The 21769-nt window shown below is 38.8% G+C and overlaps 1 protein-coding gene across 2 annotated transcripts in view; it reads right to left on the reverse strand.

Annotated features, from left to right (window-relative positions):
- MSRA (methionine sulfoxide reductase A) overlaps positions 1–21769 on the reverse strand; it is a 278473-nt gene that overhangs the window by 127725 nt on the left and 128979 nt on the right. For both annotated transcript variants that reach the window (XM_032185406.1, XM_032185408.1), the window contains one exon: positions 14669–14788. In XM_032185406.1, coding sequence (XP_032041297.1) covers positions 14669–14788 — 120 coding nt within the window. The remainder of the gene's footprint in view (positions 1–14668; positions 14789–21769) is intronic.

Here is a 21769-nt window from a genome sequence, read left to right on the forward strand (position 1 = left end):
CATGCCAGATATACTGACAAATCTGATGGCCTTCTACAACAGGGTTACAACATTGGTGGATAGGGGAAGAGCAACTGACAGCATCTACCTGGACAAATGGAAAGCATTTCACAGTGTTCCACACGACATCCTTGCCTCTTCATTGGAGAGACATGGACTTGATGGATGGACCACTTGGTGGGTAAGGCACTGGCTGGATGGCCGCACTCAAAGAGCTGCAGTTAACGGCTCAATGTCCAAGTGGAGATCAGTGATGAGCGGTGTTCCTCAAGGGTCAGTATTGGGACCGGCGCTGTTTAACATCCTTGTCAACGACACAGTGGGATCAAGTGAACTCTCAGCAAGTTTGCTGATGACATCAAGCTGCATGGTGCAGTCAGCATCCTGGAGGGAAATGATGAGATCCAGAGGGGCCTGACCAGGCCTGCTAGGTGGGCTCGTGTAACCTCATGAGGTTCAACAAGACCAAGGGCAAGGTCCTGCATCTGGGTTGGGGCAATTCCAAGCACAAACACAGGCTGGGTGGAAAATGGATTGAGAGCAGCCCTGAGGAGAAGGACCTGAGGGTTGTGGTTGACAAGGGAGGGGATTCTCCCCCTCTGCTCCAGGCCCAGCACCAGGAGGACGTGGAGCTGCTGGAGAGGGCCCAGAGGAGGCCCCGAGGAGGAGCAGAGGCTGGAGCCCCTCTGCTCTGGAGCCATCTGAGGGAGCTGGGGGTGTTGGGCCTGGGGAGGAGAAGGCTCCGGGGAGACCTCCCAGCAGCCTGCCCGGGCCTGAGGGGCTGCAGGAGAGCTGGGGAGGGACTCGGGGTCAGGGGGCGTAGTGATAGGTTAACAGGTAATGTCTTTGAACTAAAAGAGGGGAGATTTAGATTGGATATAAGGAAGAAATTCTTTACTATGAGGGTGGTGAGGCACTGGCACAGGTTGCTCAGAGAAGCTGTGGGTGCCCCATCCCTGGAAGAGTTCAAGACCAGGCTGGATGGGCCTTTGAGCAACCTGGTCTAGTGGGAGGTTTTCCTTCCCATGGGGGTTGGAATGAGATGATCTTTAAGGTCCCTTCCAACCTAAATCATTCTGATTCTATGATTTGCTTCCGTACCCATCACATTCCTATTTTGGATTTCATGTTGCTGCATGTTCAGAAGCAGAAGAAAGTAGAGGTCCTCTCCCCATCCAAAATCTGAGCTACTTAATTCATGAAAATTAGATCCTACTGTCTTGTCCTACTTGTCCTGTGCTTTCATGCTAGGTGCCTAAATTCAGCTCACAGATTAAGTGCACCAGATCCCAATCTGTATTTTTTCATTTAGTTTTAGCTTCACTTAAAGATTTCTGAATGGATCACAAAGGCAGGCTGGGAGACTGCATTGTGAGTGGAGAACTCATTACACATTACTTCTGTCTTTGTACACCTTTGAAGACCTGCAGAAGGGCTAAACTGTCCCTGAACAAAGAGGAATGAGGAAAGAAATAAAATGAAGCCATTTGTTAAATCAAAATAAATGAAGCAGTGAAAAATAATGGTCCCATCTGCACCTACCACTGGTTCAGGGTCAGTTCTGTTGAAGAAAAGTGCAATGCCAAAAATTGAAAAGAAGAATGCAATAGAACCCTGTCCATTTTCCTCACCATACATAGTTCATAATAATAATAATTAATGATAATAATAATAATAGCATTTAACTCTCTTGCAGTGCTGTGTATCTTCAAAACATTGCACAAATAGGACTTGAGTGTAAATTATTTTTCCAAGATTTTCTGCTACTCGGTATCCACTTTCCTCCTTTATTTTATCGTCACATTAACAGACTGAGACAGATTTTTTTTCCTGATGTATCACCATTGACAACAGCAGAATTATGTCTAGGATCAACCTGGCCCAATTTATTACTGTTTTAATAGACGATAAGAGTATTATAATGGTGTTCCACTTAAGTTGGAACAAAGAATTTTCACAGCATTCAGCACACATAATGACATGATTAAACCCTGTATCCTTTCCAGGAAATCCAAACCACTATAATTAAAAAGAGAAGAGGAAAAGAAAAAAAAAAAAAAAAAAAAAAAAGATGTAACCAACATGTAATCATGATAGTTGATGATATTGCAAACTTTTGGTTTAGTACATAGTACCTGTCCCCTTCCCAGGATGAATAAAGAAATGTTATAGCCAGAACAAATTATGACCTCCTGAGTAACACACGCCAGAGAATTTAAACCATAATCTCTATTGGATGAGAAAAGTTTTCTTTCACGGTTGCAAACCTAATAACTGATGGCTAAGATTAGTATATTTTGGAAAGGTAAACAAATCCTAATTTAAAGCTTCACAGTAATGGCAACTTTTTACCTTTTTTGCAATCCCTTCCAACCTTTATAAGTAAGGAGGTATATCTTAACCAAGGCCGCCAGCAATGATGCAAGCTTTAGCCTCAATGTACATTTCTACCACTTAAGCTGGCTCCTAAGCTGAACGGAGCAGCTGCTCTCCTTGCAGAGAAGCAAGGTAAAGCAATTGCCACAGCTCCCTGCAGCAGTCACGCATGAGTATCCATAAGCAGCTGAAAGGATCTCCATTTGCTTTGCCTCTAGAAAGACTGAACCTGAAGGGAGACACAAGAGGGGAGGCAGAGTTGTTATAATGGGGTCACAAATTGCTCAGCAGTGCCTACAGGCGATGCAGCCTTTCTGCATCTCTCCCCAGAGAGCACCGTAAGTTTCCTAACATGCACATCTACTCCCCGCTCCCAGCAGCCTCTCACCTGTGCTGAAAAACTTCTGCCATCTCCATCCAGTTGCCCCTGTGACGTTTCTGAACTGAACATACGCATAATTACCATACCTCTAACAAAAATGTGTTGAGTTTCACTCATTGCGCCTATATGTGGTCCTTTGACATCTTCACACTGAAATCTTACTACCTAATGACAAGCACTGGGACATCACATTCTGCATCCAGACAGCTGACCTCAGGCTATCTGTGATAGAAGCCCTCTTCTCCCTGCCTCTCCCAGAGGTGCTACAACTGATGCAATCAAGTGCTCAAGAGGCTCAAGTAGCATTAGAGACAGGCATGAATGGTTTGGGTTGGAAGGGACCTTATAGACCATCTCATTCCAACCCTCAGCCATAGGCAGGGACACCTCCCACCAGACCAGGTTGCTCCAAGCCCTATCCAAGCTGGCCTTCAGCACTTCCAGGGATGGGGCATCCACAGCTTCTCTGGGCACTGGCTTATCATAGATGACAATGACAGCTTATCAGAGTGATTACAGTTCTCTTATTGTTTCCTTTAATTTCTCCAACTGTCTGTAGCAATCTGTTGTCTTTTCTCCTAGTTTATATGAAAGCTTTAGGGATAAAGGACTTTATTTCTTCTCTGTGCTTTACCCAGCAAGGTCATAGTCTGTGCCAAGTTTAGTATTTGAAACATTAATGACATTTTTTTAAATATTTTTGCTCTACTGCTGTACTATAATAGCAGAAAGTAAACTGTACAGACTTTATGGAAATGTGACATTCGAACAGAATCACTCAAAGGCATTTCAGCTATAATTAACATTTTTCACTTCTTGCAAAGAAAATAAAAATAGTTTCTAATTGAATCACTTCCCTGAATAAACTTTGGGTAAAACCAAGTGAGGAACTCGTAGACAAAAAAAAAAAGGTTAGTCACGTCTTTTTTTTTTTTTCCTAGACAGATTTGATCTGTGCATTAGCACTGTGGGCACATGTGTATGCAAGCACTGTCACAGTATATTTTTGCACTCAGTAATAGGTACAAAAGTGTCTCCAGGCATGCAACCACATGCAGAGTCGAAGGGGTAAAGCTGATAATTCCTTCTTGCTTCTTCACAGCCAGAAAACTCCTAGGATCCCTGGAGTGAAAGGGACTGGATGTAAAGGGTTGTCAGTATAAACAACATACCTCAAAAAAAGATCCGAAGAAAAAAAAAAAGGTGGGGCAGTCCAAATCATTCACTAATTTTCTCAGTCTAAAATAATTGCTAGTAAACAAAAAGCCTAGGATTACTCTCTGGCCATAAGGCCAACTGCACAACAGAACACATCTCCCAACTAAACATTTTAACATTTTATGCTCCAAAAGAGGGTTTGTGCATCTGCACTGCTTTTGGGTTTGAACATCTCTACCATATTAACCATCAACTGTGCCTGGGAATTGTCCGGGAGAGGCTGTGACCACATCAGGGACAGCCAAAGCAATCGAGCGGTATGGCTGATCCCATACCAATACCCAAATCTGTGCCCTGTTCAGTTTGCTGACATAAATATAGCCTGTGCGTAGCTATGACAACTCTTCCTGGGATGTCACTAGTGTTGATAACAAAGAATCCATCCTTAGAAGCTAAAGAGGAGACATCCTTTGAGGAGACTTCACCCTGCTGATGTTTTTAAGAGTGTCTGCAGCTCCAAGTGGACAGTCTATCTGAGGCAGGCAGCTGCTTCTCCTTTTGAAGTACAGGTTTAAGGCCAGATACCTTAGATGGGCCACTTTGTCCATATCAACAGGCTGAAGAGATTTCCTTGATGTGGAAATGAGGTACTCTCTCAGTGCTGCTGGTGGTCGCAGTTCACATGCAATTTCAACCCAGCGTAGATAAATGACAGCAACTATTATAACTGCGGGGTAAGAAAGAACACCTCCTGCCAGCAGCGTTGTGCATGAAGCACACCAGGGAGGCTGATGCCATGTGATGTGCAGCCTTGAAGAAAAATCTCCTTCCTTGGTGCCAAAATGAAAGCCTCCAAAGATGTTGTACAGAAGTATTTCAAAGCAGGAACTGCTTAGAGAAAAAAATCAAAAAAAAAAAAAAATCTAGTATTTTCAGATCCCCTGCAAAGGATCAGATCTTTATTTTTTCCCCATTACCTTGCTTTTCCCCCATTTCCTAAATAACTTGTTTTGTGCTCTACTGATAGTACAGAAATGCATCATGTCACTATGGATTACTCGTTAGTAAGGCAGAAGGTTTGTAAAGCAAACAAACCTCTCTTTACTTGCATATACTCCGCAGAAGAAGTACTTAATTCCCAGACACATTGATGACTAGCTGCTAAGAAATAACCTTTAGCAAAATCTTGGCTATCTACAGCAATTTCACTTTGAAACTTCCTGAACAGTTTGAGCACTAGAGTCAATGAAACCACGATTTCCCCCTCTATTTGTGAATGCCAAAAATAAAATCATATTAAATAGATAGGTAAATTACTACAGAAAAGGTCATCAACAATTATTGATACGAAATCACTAATACCTGGGAGCTGGGAGGTATATGAAGACAAACTCATGCTTACTTCTGCTGAAGTAAATTGATTAAATGGATCCTTGGTGTGAAACAACACAGGAGTTTCATTTCAAGCAGTCAAATACTTTCCAGTTATTTCCCCCCTCCCCCTTTTTTTTTTTTTTTGACTTTTTATATCTCAGAAATTTCCACAAGGATAGCTTAAATGAAAGGAGATTTGGTTCCAGATTGGGGTCCCAAATAAGCATTGGAGTGACCTCAGGCAATAGCTAACATACTTTGTTAAACAAATCCTGGATCCCTGAGTCAAGAACGGGTGCTCCAGCCTCCCCCTGCCCAAGCTGTAGGAGCAGGTCCCACACAGCAGGATACAATTTCTGTAAATTGATCTTGAAGTCAATGAATAAAAAGCAGACAGAGCCTGTGTATCAATTTTGCTCAGCTACTTTTGTCAGAAGCATCTTGTGTGGTTTGTGGACTCTCCCTTGAGCTCTGGTGGTAAAAAATCTCTGCTGCAGTGTTAAATAGATCCAGCTGAGTCCTTCTGCTGATCTGTGATGAGGGCTGTTGCACCCTATTACCGTGGGGAAGTTTCCTACTAATGGAAACGGCAGATTTTTCATCACTTTGGGTCTTCAAATAAAAATTGGATAATAATCTTTTCAGAAGCTTGGGCTTTGTCGCTTACTACTGTAATTACCGTAGTACTTTGGGCACCCAACCAGACAGCATACAAATGTAAAGATGCCACCTAGCACTAAGTTCCAATGCTCCGTGTAGAAATTTGTAGGTGGCATCCTGCACCTCCTCTTACACCAGAAGTGTGACTCCATCATAATTTACACTTTATCCCAGCTTTACCATTTCTGCATTTTTAGTGCATCAAAGCATTTCAGACATTTTTGTCTCTTTAAAAAAACAAACAAAAAAAAAAAACACCTGCAGTGGACATACTCAAGTCCTAACCCACAGCAAATCGTCACAATTAAATTGAAAGATGGCTTCCCTGAAGGAGCCTTCGTTTCTTGTTTTTACCAAGATAAGCTAGGACTCCGTAAACAGACTGCTTGATCTCTCAGAAAATATTTCTTGCTGTGCACCGTTGTAATCTTTTCCTACTTTATGAGCTTTTTCCTCCTAAAATGCACCCAGAGGCTGACCCAAAAAAATTAGCAATTTTTTGATTATTACATTTAATGGATGACACTGGAGAACTGTGAAAAGTGTGGCCTTGTCCTTTTCAAACTGAAATCTTTTGATTTTTTTTCTTTGTTCAAGCCAAGTTGCCATTGTAAAATATAGTTCAATTTCTTTAATCCATCCTGAAAACTTAGGAACAATATTAATTTTTTTTACATTTTTTTCTTAATTTTTTTGAGCAATGCTGTGAACTCCGTCACATTCTGGTGGGTTTTTGTGCTTGTTTGTTTGTTTGTTTGCTTGCTTTTGTTTGTTTGCTTTTGTTCGTTTGTTTGTTTGTTTTGTTTTTCAAAATCCTTAGGATCAGAGAATCATAGAAACATCTATGTCGGAAAAGACATTCAAAATCATCAAGTCCAACCTTCTCAGAGCATCCTTTACCTGATGTTACTTCAATTCAAATGCAGAAACTGGGGCTATGGTGCACTATGAGCCCCAAGGGCTCTACTTCTCCAATCACTGGACCAAATTCTTGTCTCACCCTGAGAAACCCATGTGAGAGATCGTGAGTCCACAAATGCTGGACAGAGCAGAACTCAACAATCATAAATTTGTTTATTATAAACTGAGATATAATACTCTTCTTGGGCACAGCTGAGCAAAAAGAAGAAAGCTAAACTCTTGCAATTAGATTTATTTTCTTCATTCATCCAAGACATAAAAACTGCGCAGGTCCCTTGTAAAATTATTCCAGATCTGAATCATCAGAGTGAGACAATATGCAATTTACAAACCTTTACATGTCAGCATAGGAACACGTTCTATTAAGGGAGTAAGTCAAAGTGAGTTGTGTTTATACACAGTAATTTCAGTACTCTCTCAATTTCAGGAAAACATATACTCTCAGAAATATCCATGTTACCTCCACAGCATTTCAGCCACATGCCATTAAAAGAATGAAGGCTTCAGCTTGGGGAATGAGCAGTAGGAGCAGTAAAATAAAATAAGTGTACCACAACAGACAAGAAATACAGGGAGAATGCAACCCTCTTCCACCATACGCTCTACTCTCCCAACAGCTGTAGCTTCTCCCTGGTTTCTTTAATCTCCAGTCCCTGTTCCCATGACATTCTCTTGCCTGTTTTTAATCTATCTTTTCACTTGTAGTCTCACTTTATGCATGACAAAAGTATTACATACCAAGAATGGTTATCATGTGTAGGAACACCCACAGGTAATCTCAGTAAAGTTACCACCTGTAGTAACTGTTCTGGGAGAACAGTGCTATAGTGAGTCTTCGTTTTTTCTTTTCAAATGTCTCCATAGCAAAAAGAGAACACAAAGAAAAAGAAAAAGAAAAAAAAAAAAAAAAAACACTAACCATAATAGCAAAGTTGGGCACTTTTGTAACATCATTTTTTCACAAAAATTGTTACCACGACCATCATCATTTTTCTATGTCTAGAATGAGGAGCAGCTTCCTGGCGCATCCTCTTCTGTTTTCAGGCACAGTGACATGGTGAACATCACAATCTAAACCTGCATGGAGTCTTTTCTGGAAATGAAGGTCTTTGGGGAGCTTAGCGTAGGCTGCAGGTTTTGTCTTAGACTTGTCTTGTAATGTGTCTTTCAACCTTTGGGGCTGTCGCATTTTCATCTTATATATATGTTTAATAAAACCAGGAGACAAGAAAGATGGAAACAACACATCTCAGTGGAATACAATTCAAATAAAGTTGTTAATAATAAATAATATATTTAGTATTTATACTGCTACTACTACCTAAGCCTGTGATTATAGGCAATGCTGAAGTAAATAGATATAATAACAGAGAATAGCAGTGAGGCTATTAGGATTTAAAATTTGCCACAAGGCACAAGCAGGTATCTAAATAATAAATATCAGTTTAATTTCTTCAAGCCCGAATCAGCCAATATATTAACCATGAGAAGTCAAATTCTGAAATGGAAATGTTAACTTAACCTTGAGTAAAGATGCAGCAGAACTCCCTAAACAGTGGCCACCATCCCTTGTGGACAGGGAGCTTTTTGTTTTTCAGCTAATGGGTGGTAAAAATATTTATTTTCCATTTTATTTTTAAATGATGAATTCACAGAATGTATTTCTGTATCCTGGTATACTAAGGCATAACGAGTCAACAAGAAACTCTTTTATTGAAAAAGAACGTCAGTCCTGTCAACATCATCAATTTTCTAGGTAGAGATGTAATACAGCAGGTAACTGAAATTCAATGCATCTGTTATATTTCTTGTTGCCAAGGTTTTAACATTGCAGCAGCATCTGCTATCACCTTTCCAAATGATTTTTTTTTGAAGTGAATTGGTACATTCATTTTATTTCATGACTTAGCAATTGCATTGAGGACAAATTATAGATTATGGGGTTATATCAAGGTTTTCTCTGCACATGTAGGAGGATCCCAGGACTATAATCTCACAATTATAGAGACACAACTTACTCTAACTGTGACCTAGTTATTAAAAATTATGTATTTTCTGCTATATTCTGTTCTTCGATTGCTACAAAAAATTATATGAAACGTTAATATCCACATTATATGTCATTAACTTTGATCAATTCAGTATTTTGTACTTTGCCTGACCTTTCCTTCCTTACAGGTGAACTAGGCAAAAAAAAAGGGGAGAGGTGGAGCAATAGGCCAGTCATACTGAGGCATGTTGTACAGATCAAGGCCATGGTGAACACCAATATTCTTCACAGAATTTATAAGTCATTAAAATTCCTATATCCTGTACTTACAAGAAGAAAAAAAAAAAAAAAAGAAAAAAAAAAAAAAAGGAACAGACAAAGGCACAACAGGAATCTATTCTCTTGACAGAGATTTAATAATAAAAGAAAATGTTCTGAGCCAGTCTCATTACTGCTTGGAAACTTTAATCTTGTGGACTTAGTTTCTGTTCATGAAAACCTTCAGATCCCTTTATAAACTACAGAAAGTAAAGGGAATATTTGTAGTTTAATTATACATTTAAACACTTTAGAGAGTCAGACCCATTTTGCAATGGTGTTGTGAAGTCTAAATGAAGGGCTTTTCAAGTAATATAAGGCACTGTCTCAATATACTGATTGTTTGTTGTAGCTCATTCATCTGTATTATGTAGAGAACGGGAAATCAGAGACAGAAAGAATTATTTCCCCGTATTACATTTTCTCTAGATTGCTATAATAACTTGTGAAAATGCTAGATAGATTTTCTGCTGTTGGTTTCTCCTTTTAATGATCCCACTGTTAACACACAAGTATGTCAAATAAGCCCTGCGTCACAGAGTCAAGCCCTCTGCATGCATTTTCTTAAAGCAAAGACAAACTAACCATCAACCTGTGCTGGACTTTGATGGTGGCCTTGCCCTCTCTTTCATGTATAACTAAGATGAAGTAGAGGTGGAATTAACTTTGTAAATCACCAACTGACCAAAGGGATAGGAGGTAACAGAGCAAGAAATTAGCTTTGCCTTTCTCCACTCTCTTCCATCAGCTATTTAGAAGTCTTCCAGATGACCTTTGGAAGTCTAGACATCTTAAAGAGAACTGGAACTCCTACATATAAAAATCAGTCAAAAGATAAGTTGGTATACAAGAGGCAATAATATCCCCAAGGCTTTGCTGCATACAGAATGTAAAACAACTTCACAATCAAGTATTTTATGTAACTCAACAGAGGAACTAATTCCATGTGGCACGATTTTATATTACATTGTTAATTATTAAGAATTGTGTACAGGAGAATATGCTTCAGAAAAATATTGAGAATTGACAAGATTATAAATGGCTTTGACTAAATAAATATAGTTATGTTCACTAAGCCTTATAACAAATACAAGATAATAAACAGGCATGTTCAATCTATTTATCTCATACCATAATCAGTGAAGATAAACAAAGGCAATAAATAAATAAATAAAAGGACCTGCTTACATGTTAACAGCTTGGACCATAAGCCTATATACTGCCCTGTTTTAAGAAAACCATCTTTAACTTCAGATTTTATATGGTAATTGTACACAACCAGTTTATGAATAACAACAGAAGAGTTTTTCCCTTCTGATTCCAGTTCCACTTGAGCTATGCAGATTTCAAAAAGCTTATGAATACACAGACAGAGAATTGTTCTGAACATCTGTAAGCAAAATACAAAAAGATATTTTATAGTGAATGAACATCCTGGGCTGTCTAATGCTGGCCAAAACTGGTGTATTTATGTATTAGGTTAATGCACCAAAAATAGCCCAAAATCCTTTACCCACGCCAGAATGCCTTTTCAGATTTTCATCCGTATAGTTGTCAACATACAATGTAAAAATAATTTTCCAGCACTGTATTCACAAGCTGCAAAATAACTCAATTATCTCTTGAACATCAATTTAACAAGGAAATACCACACCATCTGATAGGAGAATCTTCAAATGACCTGTCCTACATCTGAACAGAATAACACTAATTTAACACAAGCTGAATCATGACATTTCTACCTCCCCAGCAGAGAGATGAATTTTAGTGCTCTTCAAGATTTATGAAGCTGGAGGTTTGATCTTACAGGCTTGAGTTTTCATAAGACCCCAACAGTGTTGAAGCAGCACAGCCATCAGCTGGCTACTGTAAAGGAAACGGTGCCCCCCTATAGCTTAATACCAGGTCTGCAGATCATTTTTGCTTCCCAGCAAAGTCCATCAGATGAAAATCATGACAGAAGACTGGAAAACCATCAGTATGGAAAACATACCTGTATTCACTTGAAGCAATACAATACTTTTTTTCTAGAATATATACTGAAACCATGAAGACAACAACCATGAAGAAATCCTAAGCTTTTTCTTGTTTCCCATGGAAGATACTTACTAAAACTAAAAGATCTAGTATGAAGAGTGAAGCAGCATATCAAATTGCAATCAGTATGCTCAAAACCTCCATCTCAGTAATTCTTAAACTTGCAGGTATGTAAATGCAAATGTTAGTGCCATGTTATGTGTTACTGTGGACCTTGAGATCAATTATGTTTAACACAGTGCTCTCCACAGAGGACTCCAAACAAGATGTTATTTAAGATCATTATGGAACATCCTAAGTACACAAGAAAACAGAAACCTTTCCAGTGTACATGGAAAATTTTCCTATCCCTCTTTGCTGCTGGTCAGTCAGCAAGCAGGAACTTTTATTCTTGCAATACAAGAGAGATTAACTTTCCAAGTAGATATATAACAAGCACAGACCAGCTACATGGTCAAGGATTGGAACTGTGCATGCATCCAAGAACAAGAGACTGGAAAATCCTGTGCCTCAGCACGCACACATTCTCTGTCCTCCACATCGTGTAGGTAACACATGTGCACGTACATTGACAGTGCATGGCCCGTGTCCTTAGCTCCAGATAGAAGTATGAATAGTGAATATACACACAGGTACCACAGATATGAATTAGTTGTTCACACAACAGGCATCCAATCACTTTTGAGATGTCCAAGGGCAACTGGGACAACTGCAAAAAGCTATCAGATGTGACTATATTGTGGCAGGTGGGATATGCCCAGACATCTCAAACACTAAATCCTACATTTAGGCATCAGAGTCAAAAAAGCACCATTGGCTGATATGTTTTGAGTGACCTTAGCTTGGGGAAAAGAGTAAACCCACACCATTTTGCCTGGGGTCTAGCTGATGATCTGCTTTTGGAAGAAGTGCTACTTGTTTAATCCAAAGAATTGTTGCTTTTTTCTTTGGAGCAGAATGCCAGGGAGGTGTTGGAATAAAATACCTTTCCGGCACAGATTCTCAAGGCTGCATGGGTTGAAAGCAAAGCTCAAATACTTGCCAAGTGGATATTTTTTAGTTGGCATTAATGTTCTTTCCAGAGCTGGATTTAGAGGACATGACTGTTAAGTGTTTACCATGGAAATGACCTTGTCAGAACAGATGAAGAAGAAAGTGGCAATCACACCATGAATAACTGAAGTCTACTATTTCATAAGTACTGTTCTTCCCAATGAAAACTATGGCAACTAGAAGCAGCCAGATGGCAATGTCTTAGGGGGGCTTGTGAGAACTCTCTCTAAAGAGAATTCCAAAAAGTATGTTCAAAGATGAAAAAAATCTGCCAGGAAAAAAAAAAAAAAAAAAAAGGGAAAAAAAAAAAAAAGAAAATCAGAATAAAACATGGCTAAAGGAAGCTAAGTAGGAAGAAAAAAATCAGCACGCAGAAATCAGTAAATTCTCCAGTTCAGCTCAGATGCTCAGCTGAGAACACAAATGTGTAGCACATACATATCCCATTTATGTTCACAGAGACAAGGCTGTGAAATATGTGCTTATCCTTCCAGATATCTCTGAGCAAAAATCCTCCAGTGTCCAGTATCTGGAGGCATATAAACATCCATAATGTGAATGTGTATAAAAACAAGCACTAGAAAAATAACTTCTGCTATGGTTTTGCACTACAAATCTAACTAAAAGAAAAAAAATCTAACTAAAAAAACTGTCAGAAAAGACTTAACAGATTTTTTTTCCATTTCTTTATTCCAGGATTCTTGTTATTAAATTACAATTTTTATTTTTGTTCACTATTGATGAACTACCACATATAGTAGCTTCAAAAAACTTCAAAGCATCTTAATCAAATGCAAAACATGCAATAATGTGGAGCCATTCTGAAATATAAAAAACAGCATATACCATGCAGGAATAAAAGATATCTCTACTTCCCTTACTACACCACCTTGTCCTCTGTTCAAATCTCCCCCTGGCCAACAGCCAGCCCTCACTATCTTTGGAGAAACACTCAACAGTCCATCATAACTACACTCAGTGTACTGGAACCACGAGTGCATTGGGAAAGAAAAATTGTACTGCACATCACTATCCTATATAAACAATCTAATTATTGAATGTCCAGGTCATTAAACAGAGTGGACAAAAAATACCAGACGGGCCTGCAAATATACATGCTATCATGCATTTTTATAAAAAATTATAGATAGTGCAGGCAAATTATGAAAGTACATACACAAGACTGTGGAAAACTTAGGAACCAATGGATCATACAGATTAATAAAACAGGTATCACTGATCCATCCATAAGTGATACTCCTCATTTCTACGTTTTGCAGGAGTTCTGGGTCACGCTGCATCCATTAATGCTAAAGGAAGGGTGTCCTTCTTTTTGTTCTAGCTATTTTTAAATTTCTGTATACTAAACATTTGCATTCAGGAACATGGATACCAGCAGAAATTCTCCCTAATCTACGTTTTCTTTAGCTCTTACAAGGCAATATCTTAGGAGCTCAGAATTGTCTTTAAAATAATACTTTAAGACATCTCTTTCCACATTTTTTTACTATTTCCATAAAGTTTCTGCTTTTCTGGGTGCCTTTCAGTACTCCTCCATAGCTGCTAAAGTGTCCATTATTTGTTTGTGTCACTGAACTTATTATACTCTATCAAGCCTACACGACATATTGTTATTGAGTACAGTATATCAACTTCAGCATTTGGCATAAAAAGTGTTAACAAGAAATAAACTAAAATAAAACCTTCAAGTTGTTCTCCACCAGTGAGTCCAGGAAAGCAAGAATATGCTTTAACAACAACATTAGTCAATTGGCTGCCAGTGATTCTGTTCTGGATCACAGAAAGGAACTGTATTGGGTTATCAGTACTGTAGAAGGATTAGTATTGGAGTGCAGTGAAAAATAAATGCAATGATTTGCTTTGGAAATTATAAGATGCTGTTCATTGAACTGTATAAAAATTTAACAAAATAATAATAAAAACACAAATGAGAAATGTAGACTTTTTCATATAGCCTCCCGTTAAACAGAAAGAAAAGAAAAGAACGTGTTCCTTCTGATTTTTTTCCACACTCAAATATGGACACAATTTAAATTAAAACTCATATGTTTTCTAAAAGACACATTTGCATAATTTGCAACAGAATCCATTTCCTGAATTAATTGTATTAAAATACAATAGTCAAATAAGAAAATCTGGACTTTCTATTTTTCTTTTTCCTCAGAGTATTTGCACATACATTAATTCATTAATTAGTAGATGACAATGGGATGGACATACCATAGATTTCATTACAGTTTAGGATGCAATGTAAGTACCAGTGTTCTGTAAATACCCCATCTCATTAGTTGCTGCAGTCACTCGTTTACTCTTCATTGTCACTCATAATCTGATAGGATTCTACTCACAGTCCTTAAAAAGCAAAGAGAAAGGCTTACCTGAACAGACCTCTTTGTAGGTAGGATTCGGAGTATACCCTCCTGCGTAACCCACTTGAGTGGAATAGACTCCCTTCTGTCTCCAAAACTTCCTCTCAGCTCCCCAGAAACAGCCCATACCTGAATATTACATGAAGTATATAACATTATGTCAAAATCTGTTCAATACTAAATAACTCATTTGCACATTAATTGATACAGTCCATACTGGAAGTAACATCTATAGTCAGCATGTCAAATGTTTCCCAAGACTATACATGGGAGTAAATACCCTGAGGAATCCATTCTGCATCAGTGCACAGCTCAAATAAAACTTTATTTTATAATGCTTCTGAATATCACAGAGGACAAATCCTGTAAGGGTTCAAAGGCCCAAACAAGGAGAATTTTCATGCACATTAAAAAAGTTACTTAAAAGGCAATTGCACTATTTGTGCAGCACCATTTTTACTTTAGTTGATTAGCAAGCTGTCAAAACACAATAATTTGTATTAATGGCAAACAGTTATTTAATTTTCTGCTTTCAGGCATATGCAGTCTTTAAAGGTGGCAGTAATAATGGATTAAATTATACGCTATACAGAAGGAAAAATGCTTTGGTTTAACAATTTATGCATGCACATATTTGATGTTCAGGCAAAATTTCGGCATTCATTCACCCACATGGCCAATTATCTAAGGACAGCAGATTGTCAACAGGTGTAAATTAGCAGAAGTCTCCTGGTAGCCTGGAATCAAGCACATTGTATGAAAGCCAGTGGGAAGGAATAAACAAGCCTAACATCCACAGTTCTCTGATGGCCTAGGAGTTATGATTTGAACGACTCCATAAAGCCACGAAGCTGAAAAATGTCACGTACACTGAAGTACTATCTAGCTCATCCCTGATTACAAGTGATGCATCTTCTCTCTCAGTGATAACATGTCCTTTTCTTATTCCCTAATTAAAGCATTTGAAATCAAAACTAGTTTTAAAAAGTAAGCTAAATGTTAGTTACACTTAGAAATCAATGATCCATGATGGATTTTCTAATGATAACAATGCAGATATGACAGGTTAAATAATTACAGAAATGTTCCTTCAAAGAACATCTAGAACAACAACTATGATGGCTCACGAAGGCATATTCTTTCTTTGAAACTTCACAGATTAGCTTCAAACTAAATTATTTTGACCAACTCCTGTAGTAACACACAAAAATATAGAGGTTTTCTTCTAATTCAGATGCTCAAGCAAGCCACATAACTTAGGAGCCTAGCCTGCTCCTTGGAGACCGTGGAAAGAGGCAGGCATCTCCTGAGGACAATTCAGCTCAAAGAATATTTAAACTGCTGAACAAATTGCAGTCATTCTCCTAGACTACAGCAATAGCTATGGCTGTTAGACTAGGGTTACTCACCTAAATTAGGCTGGTGGCAAACTGTTGTAGGACCTCTCTTGAAATTGCCTCCAGGCTTTGCAGAAAGAACAACCGAGAATTCTTATTTGAGATGAATTTTTCAGGTACTCGCCTATCTAATGGTGATTTAAAATAGAATGTATTTCTGTAGCTGACATCACTATTTTATAGCAATTAAGTCCGGGAGGCTTTCCAATACTTGTGTCACCAAGTCTAGCCAGTTGATAGAGAGTGTAGAGGAAGACAGTTTTTACTCATCACTTTGAGTACATTCCAAACAGCAGCTTTGGTTTAACAATTTATGGTTTAATGATTTATTTTCTTCCCACAGAAGTCAGAGCACGTATAAAGTGGACAGTGCCAGGAACATACAGGTCTCATTCCCAAAGAGTCCAGCCACAGAGAGTACCACTCACCCCTTCACTGTAAAGAAACTCAATAGACCTTCATATAGTAACATCAACATCTTATTTTTTCTCCTGCTTTCCTTTTTATTGAGAATTTATGTCTTCAAACATTAGCAAGGTGGGGATGGAGCTCTTCTCCCAAGCATCAAGAGATAAGATGAGGGGAAATGGCTTCAAGTTGCACCATGGGAGGTTGAGGTTGAGGAGAAATTTCTTTACTGTAAGAGTTGAAAAAAGAAATTTCTTTACTGTAAGAGTTGTATAGCATTGGAATAGGCTGCCCAGGGAAGTCACTGAGTCACCATTCCTGGAGGTCTTCAAGAAACATGTAGATGTAGACCGTAGGAGCGTGGTTTAGAGGTGGACTTTAGTACTAGGTTAAAGGTTGGACTAGATGATCTTAGAGGGTGTTTCCAACCTAAATGATTCTGTGATTCTGTTACAGCAGTGAGCTGGAAAGTGCTCCTTGCTCTGCAGTGAGCTGGCACCCAAGGCCAGGCTGGATGGGGCTGGGGGCAGCCTGGGCTGGGGCAGGGCATCCTACAGACCCTTGTAGGATGGACTCTGGAGCCAATTTATCAAATCAACATTTGTAGGACAAGGGCAGCTGGCAGGCTGGTGAGTGAGATACTTCATCCTTAATACAGAATAGTACAGACCCAAATTTTTTCCCAAACATATTCTTAGTCCCACACCTTACTGCAAAGGTATATCCCAAAGGTAAGGACACAAATGAAATTCAGGTTTGAGTACAAACACAGGCCCAAAATCAAACGTAAATTAGAAATGCTCATTGTTTTCCTATTTATTAAAAAATAAATACGTAATGGAAATGTCTGAAATTAATGATCAGCAGGTTGGTGGCTCTCCCTGATCAATAACTTTTATTTGGGGTTCTCTCATCAATCGCCCTCTCCGACCTGTTGATTTGACCCAATGACCTATATCCTCATCATGGTTTCTTTCACTTTTTCTTCTCTGCAAGCAGTTTATGTCTGAATTCATTGTGTTCTCCCACCTCTCAGAGACAGACATTTTATTCTTTTAGTGAACTATTCTCATCATTTCTCAAGTACGGTGGCACCTTGCACAAACAATAAATCCTCACATCCACGAGAACAGATAAAATTGAAGTCTTTGTCATAAGAAAACAACCTGCTAGTAAAGGGACATAATTTACAACAATACAATACTAAATTGCTTTCCACAGTATTAATACATTCAGCAGTTGATGTTTGTTATTCTGCTAAAGCGGTGCCATGTTCTACAGAGAAACTGTCACAAGGAGAGAAATATTAAGAATAAAACCCCTATAATACTCTGGAGCTCATGGACTGCCTCCTCTTCAGAGCACTGATTGCCTTAAGCCATGTTTAACGTGAACAATGATTACTAAAATCAAGAAGTTGCCACAGTTAAAGACTTCATATGCTCTTGTAGTAAACAGAAGTTTACTTTCCCTAATTACTACTACTCTAGTTAGAAAGCTGAAGATGTTCCAAATAATTAGATAAAACTCAGAGGAAAAAAAATCAGTAAACAGTAGGGAAAAGAACATAAAAGGGAAATAAGCCCATACTATAACTTGAAACTAGCAAACATGAATGTGATTTTAAACTATTCATGAAATAATTTGCATAATCCCCAATACCGGTTAAGTGAGTGCAGCTTTAGAGTTAGATAGAGAGCTTCCAGAGGCATTCCTAAGAGAAAGAAAAATAAGGAAAATACCCGTACCCATTTAGTAAGGGAAATACTCTTATACCGCCCCCCACAAGCATAACTTGAACATAATGGGTATTGCAGAAGAGTATTTAAGCGTTGAAGATATTTGTCACTTTTTAATTGCTAATTTGTAAAACAAAAACTATTCTTTTAGTGATGGGTTTTGACTGACTCTTAATTGGAATTTCAAAAGGCATTTAAAGATTTTACGCTTTTGAACTTCAAAAACAAACAGATTCAAATGGCAGTCTTTAAAGGTTCATTCATCCCTATAAATAATATTAATCACACAATTTGAGACTAAATGCTAGTACTCCTATTCCTTTCTAGCATCCACATCCTTTTTCTCAGACTGTTCTCTTTATACATGTACACACATATATATCTTCCGAACAACTCTTTTTCTACACAGCCTTACACTCAGTCAAGAAGCATGTGTTTCCATAGGCAACCCAGACCATTAGCATATTTTTAAAGAAGAGTTAGCGTAAGTATTCTTCTAAAATAATGAAAGCAAAATATTGCTCTGATAAGAAGAGATAAACATCCCATTGTTAATCTGTAATAATTTTGAAATATTCACAAAGATAACCTGAGCAAAAATGAACCCCAGGTGCTTACTTTCTAGTGAGATGAATAGCTGTACAGATGACGTTAACTGTATTGACTAGGGTCTCCACTGACTGTAACAGGAGCTTATACATTTAGGGATTAATTTATTTGACTAAACAGAGACATCCAGGGTCATTTGAGATGCCTTAGGATATCCAAGACATCTATCTACACAAGGCTGACACACATGACACAGGGCTCAAGAGAGACACGTGTCCTTCTTGAAAGGCAAGGCAAAATGCTCTTGGACATCTCAAATGTAACTGCGTATATTAAGGCAGGAAAAACAAGCCCCTATCTTATATGTAGACATTACGAAAACATGGAATTTTTGAATCTGGTTGAAACAAATCCCCCATAATTTAGTGACTGTGTTTGGAAGCTGTCTGTTTCTTTCCCATGGCTATAAAAAGAATCTACCATGAGTAGCTCACTTGTAGAAGTCTGTGCTTCAGGTCTATACACATAAGCCAGATGAATCCTAAGCAAAGTAATTGCAAAGTTATTTCGTATCTATCCTGATAATAATGTGCGTAGCTTGTAGCATTATTAAATTCTTTATTTCTTGTACTGCATGCAATAGCCAGCACACAGAAGCAAAACCAAACTGGAAAACTTTAAAATTATGCCATGTTCAAGATGTGTTCTCCACTCATACAAGAAACTGTGTGATCCTGCAAAGGTAACCTTTACTCTCCCTCAATGCGATCCCCTTCTCCTACATTTCTTCCTATCACGTCTTTGAATAGTATTCAGTTTCCATGCAGGTTCCCCGATGTAAATTCCTATTCAGGATTCCATGATGTAAATCAGCACAAGTGGTACATTTGCATCAGAAGGGCATTCTTGATCCAAATTAAAACCTAATAAGCTGCACCCATGCTGTACTAATTAAAGTCTATTAAGTTCTGAGCTCCATGGATGTTAAAGGAAGCTGATGCTTCAGGGACTGCCAGCTTTCCATTTAGGGAAACTCACAGCAGGTGTATTGTATTAATATACTGGCTAATTTTCATATTTTCTCTGAAACATGTATACATACATGATATTTTTATTCATGGAGTGATTTTAATGCCTTTATCCTTTGCCTTTGTGGTATGCCCCTCTCCTCTGGGCATCAAGTTCATAGACAACCTGACTTCTATCTGACAACCCAACGACCTTTTGCTCCTGCCAGCTCTACTTACAAGCATTATCTCTCCCCTGCCCTCCAAGCAGCCCAACAGGACAGCCAGAGAATCAGAAGACTCTTTTTGTCTTATTCTGAAGAATGAATGCATTATTTCTGTGGCATGCCAAGGCTTTTCTGGCCCACAGCCTGCAAACCCTACACCCACACTTCAAGGCGCTTTTCCGTGCAGCAGATTAAGAAGCTGTTTCAATGCCAGGCTGATAGCAATGCTTCACTGCAGAAGATGAACTGCAAAGGATATGGATCCTGCTCCTCCTTCTGTTAACGGGATTTTAGAATGTATGATTCCACTTAGTAGAGGGAAATGTCAGTTTTAAACGTACACTCAGAAAAACAAAAATGTGCTGCTATGCTGAGAGAACAAAGAGCAACGTGCCCTGGAAACCTCTTCCCTAACCCCAGCTCAGAGTAAGTGGCAGGACAGGATCTATCCAAAGCTCAGGAGCACACTAGACAGAGGAGACCGGCTCTTGTGCCAGCTTGTGTTCTGAAACCCTAGAAGCAGTGATTCTGCCAGCTGCTCGAATGCTACAGTACCCAGCCAAAAGTAGTTGGGGGCACAGGCTGCTCCTATACATTGAAGCAGTAAAGGACAGCCAACTGCACATCCCACCGGCCTACCTCAGTGCATCCTGTTCTAGCCAGCATCTCTCCGGGAGCTGAAGGCACAGCTGCCAGTAGCCCTGCTTCTCTTGGCCACTATAGGATTTGGCCCAAATTTCGAATACGATTTATTTAGTTACCTCTACAAAATCTGGAGAAGCCTAGGAAATGCTCAGCTGCTTTGAACTGAAATAATTCTTTTTCCCCAGTTGGAAGGAATAAATTGAACCTCAGCAAGTCATATATCTATATAATAATGCTCATTACATAGATTTCCGCCAAACACTAACTGTGTGTGATTGGCCTTTTCTCTTAAAAATTGTGCAGTGCAGTTGCTACAGCTTTCTGACTGAAGTCAGTCCAAGTACTGATATCTCTAAGTACTGAGCCAAAGAGATATTTATTTGTGCTGTGTGCACCTCAACTGTGGGGACCATTAATTTCTGGTACTTCACAGGCTGAAGTGGGTACTTTGGCTTCCTGAAAGGTCAGTAGGGGACCTTGGTAGGCACCATCATGTTCCCACTTCCTCAGTCTCCCCCAAAGAGAAGATAGGCATGTAGGCAACAAGGGAGCTCGGATGTGATCCAGCAGATCTCTCAGTTCAAACAGGAGATCAGAATATCCTGGTACCTCAGGAAAAATGTCCACTCTCTAGTCTAGATGCAGTGGTTGTACCCCTGGTCACAATGCTTTTTCATGAATTTATATAACTCAAAAGCATCAGACATCCAGAAAGTTAAATTTTGTCCTCCACAGGCAAATATGCCGGTCCCTTTGGCTTCACCGTGATTGCAGACAAATCCAAAAGTAGCGCAGGATCTCAGAGTCACATGTAAAGTGAGTGAATGCAGCTTTGTCAAATATATTCATGCCTACGTACTTACACAACAGCAAATAAGGGCCTGAAAATCTAAAATGATCAAAGCTATGTCCTAATATGCACCAAGATCAAAATACCGCATGAATTACCTGAGAGTCTTTGTTTTGAATTTTCTCAAATTCTTGTTGAAAATCTGCAGAAAAAATCCAGATTCAAATTGAAATGTAATATCGTCTTTTACATAACACTGCAATATGTAGGACACTTTGGTGAGCCATCTGGATGCATATAGGATTAATGTTATCAATCAGAATTTAAAATAAAATTGTATTATTGATG

The sequence above is a fragment of the Aythya fuligula genome, chromosome 3 (assembly GCF_009819795.1).
Source record: "Aythya fuligula isolate bAytFul2 chromosome 3, bAytFul2.pri, whole genome shotgun sequence".
Lineage (NCBI taxonomy): Eukaryota > Metazoa > Chordata > Aves > Anseriformes > Anatidae > Aythya > Aythya fuligula.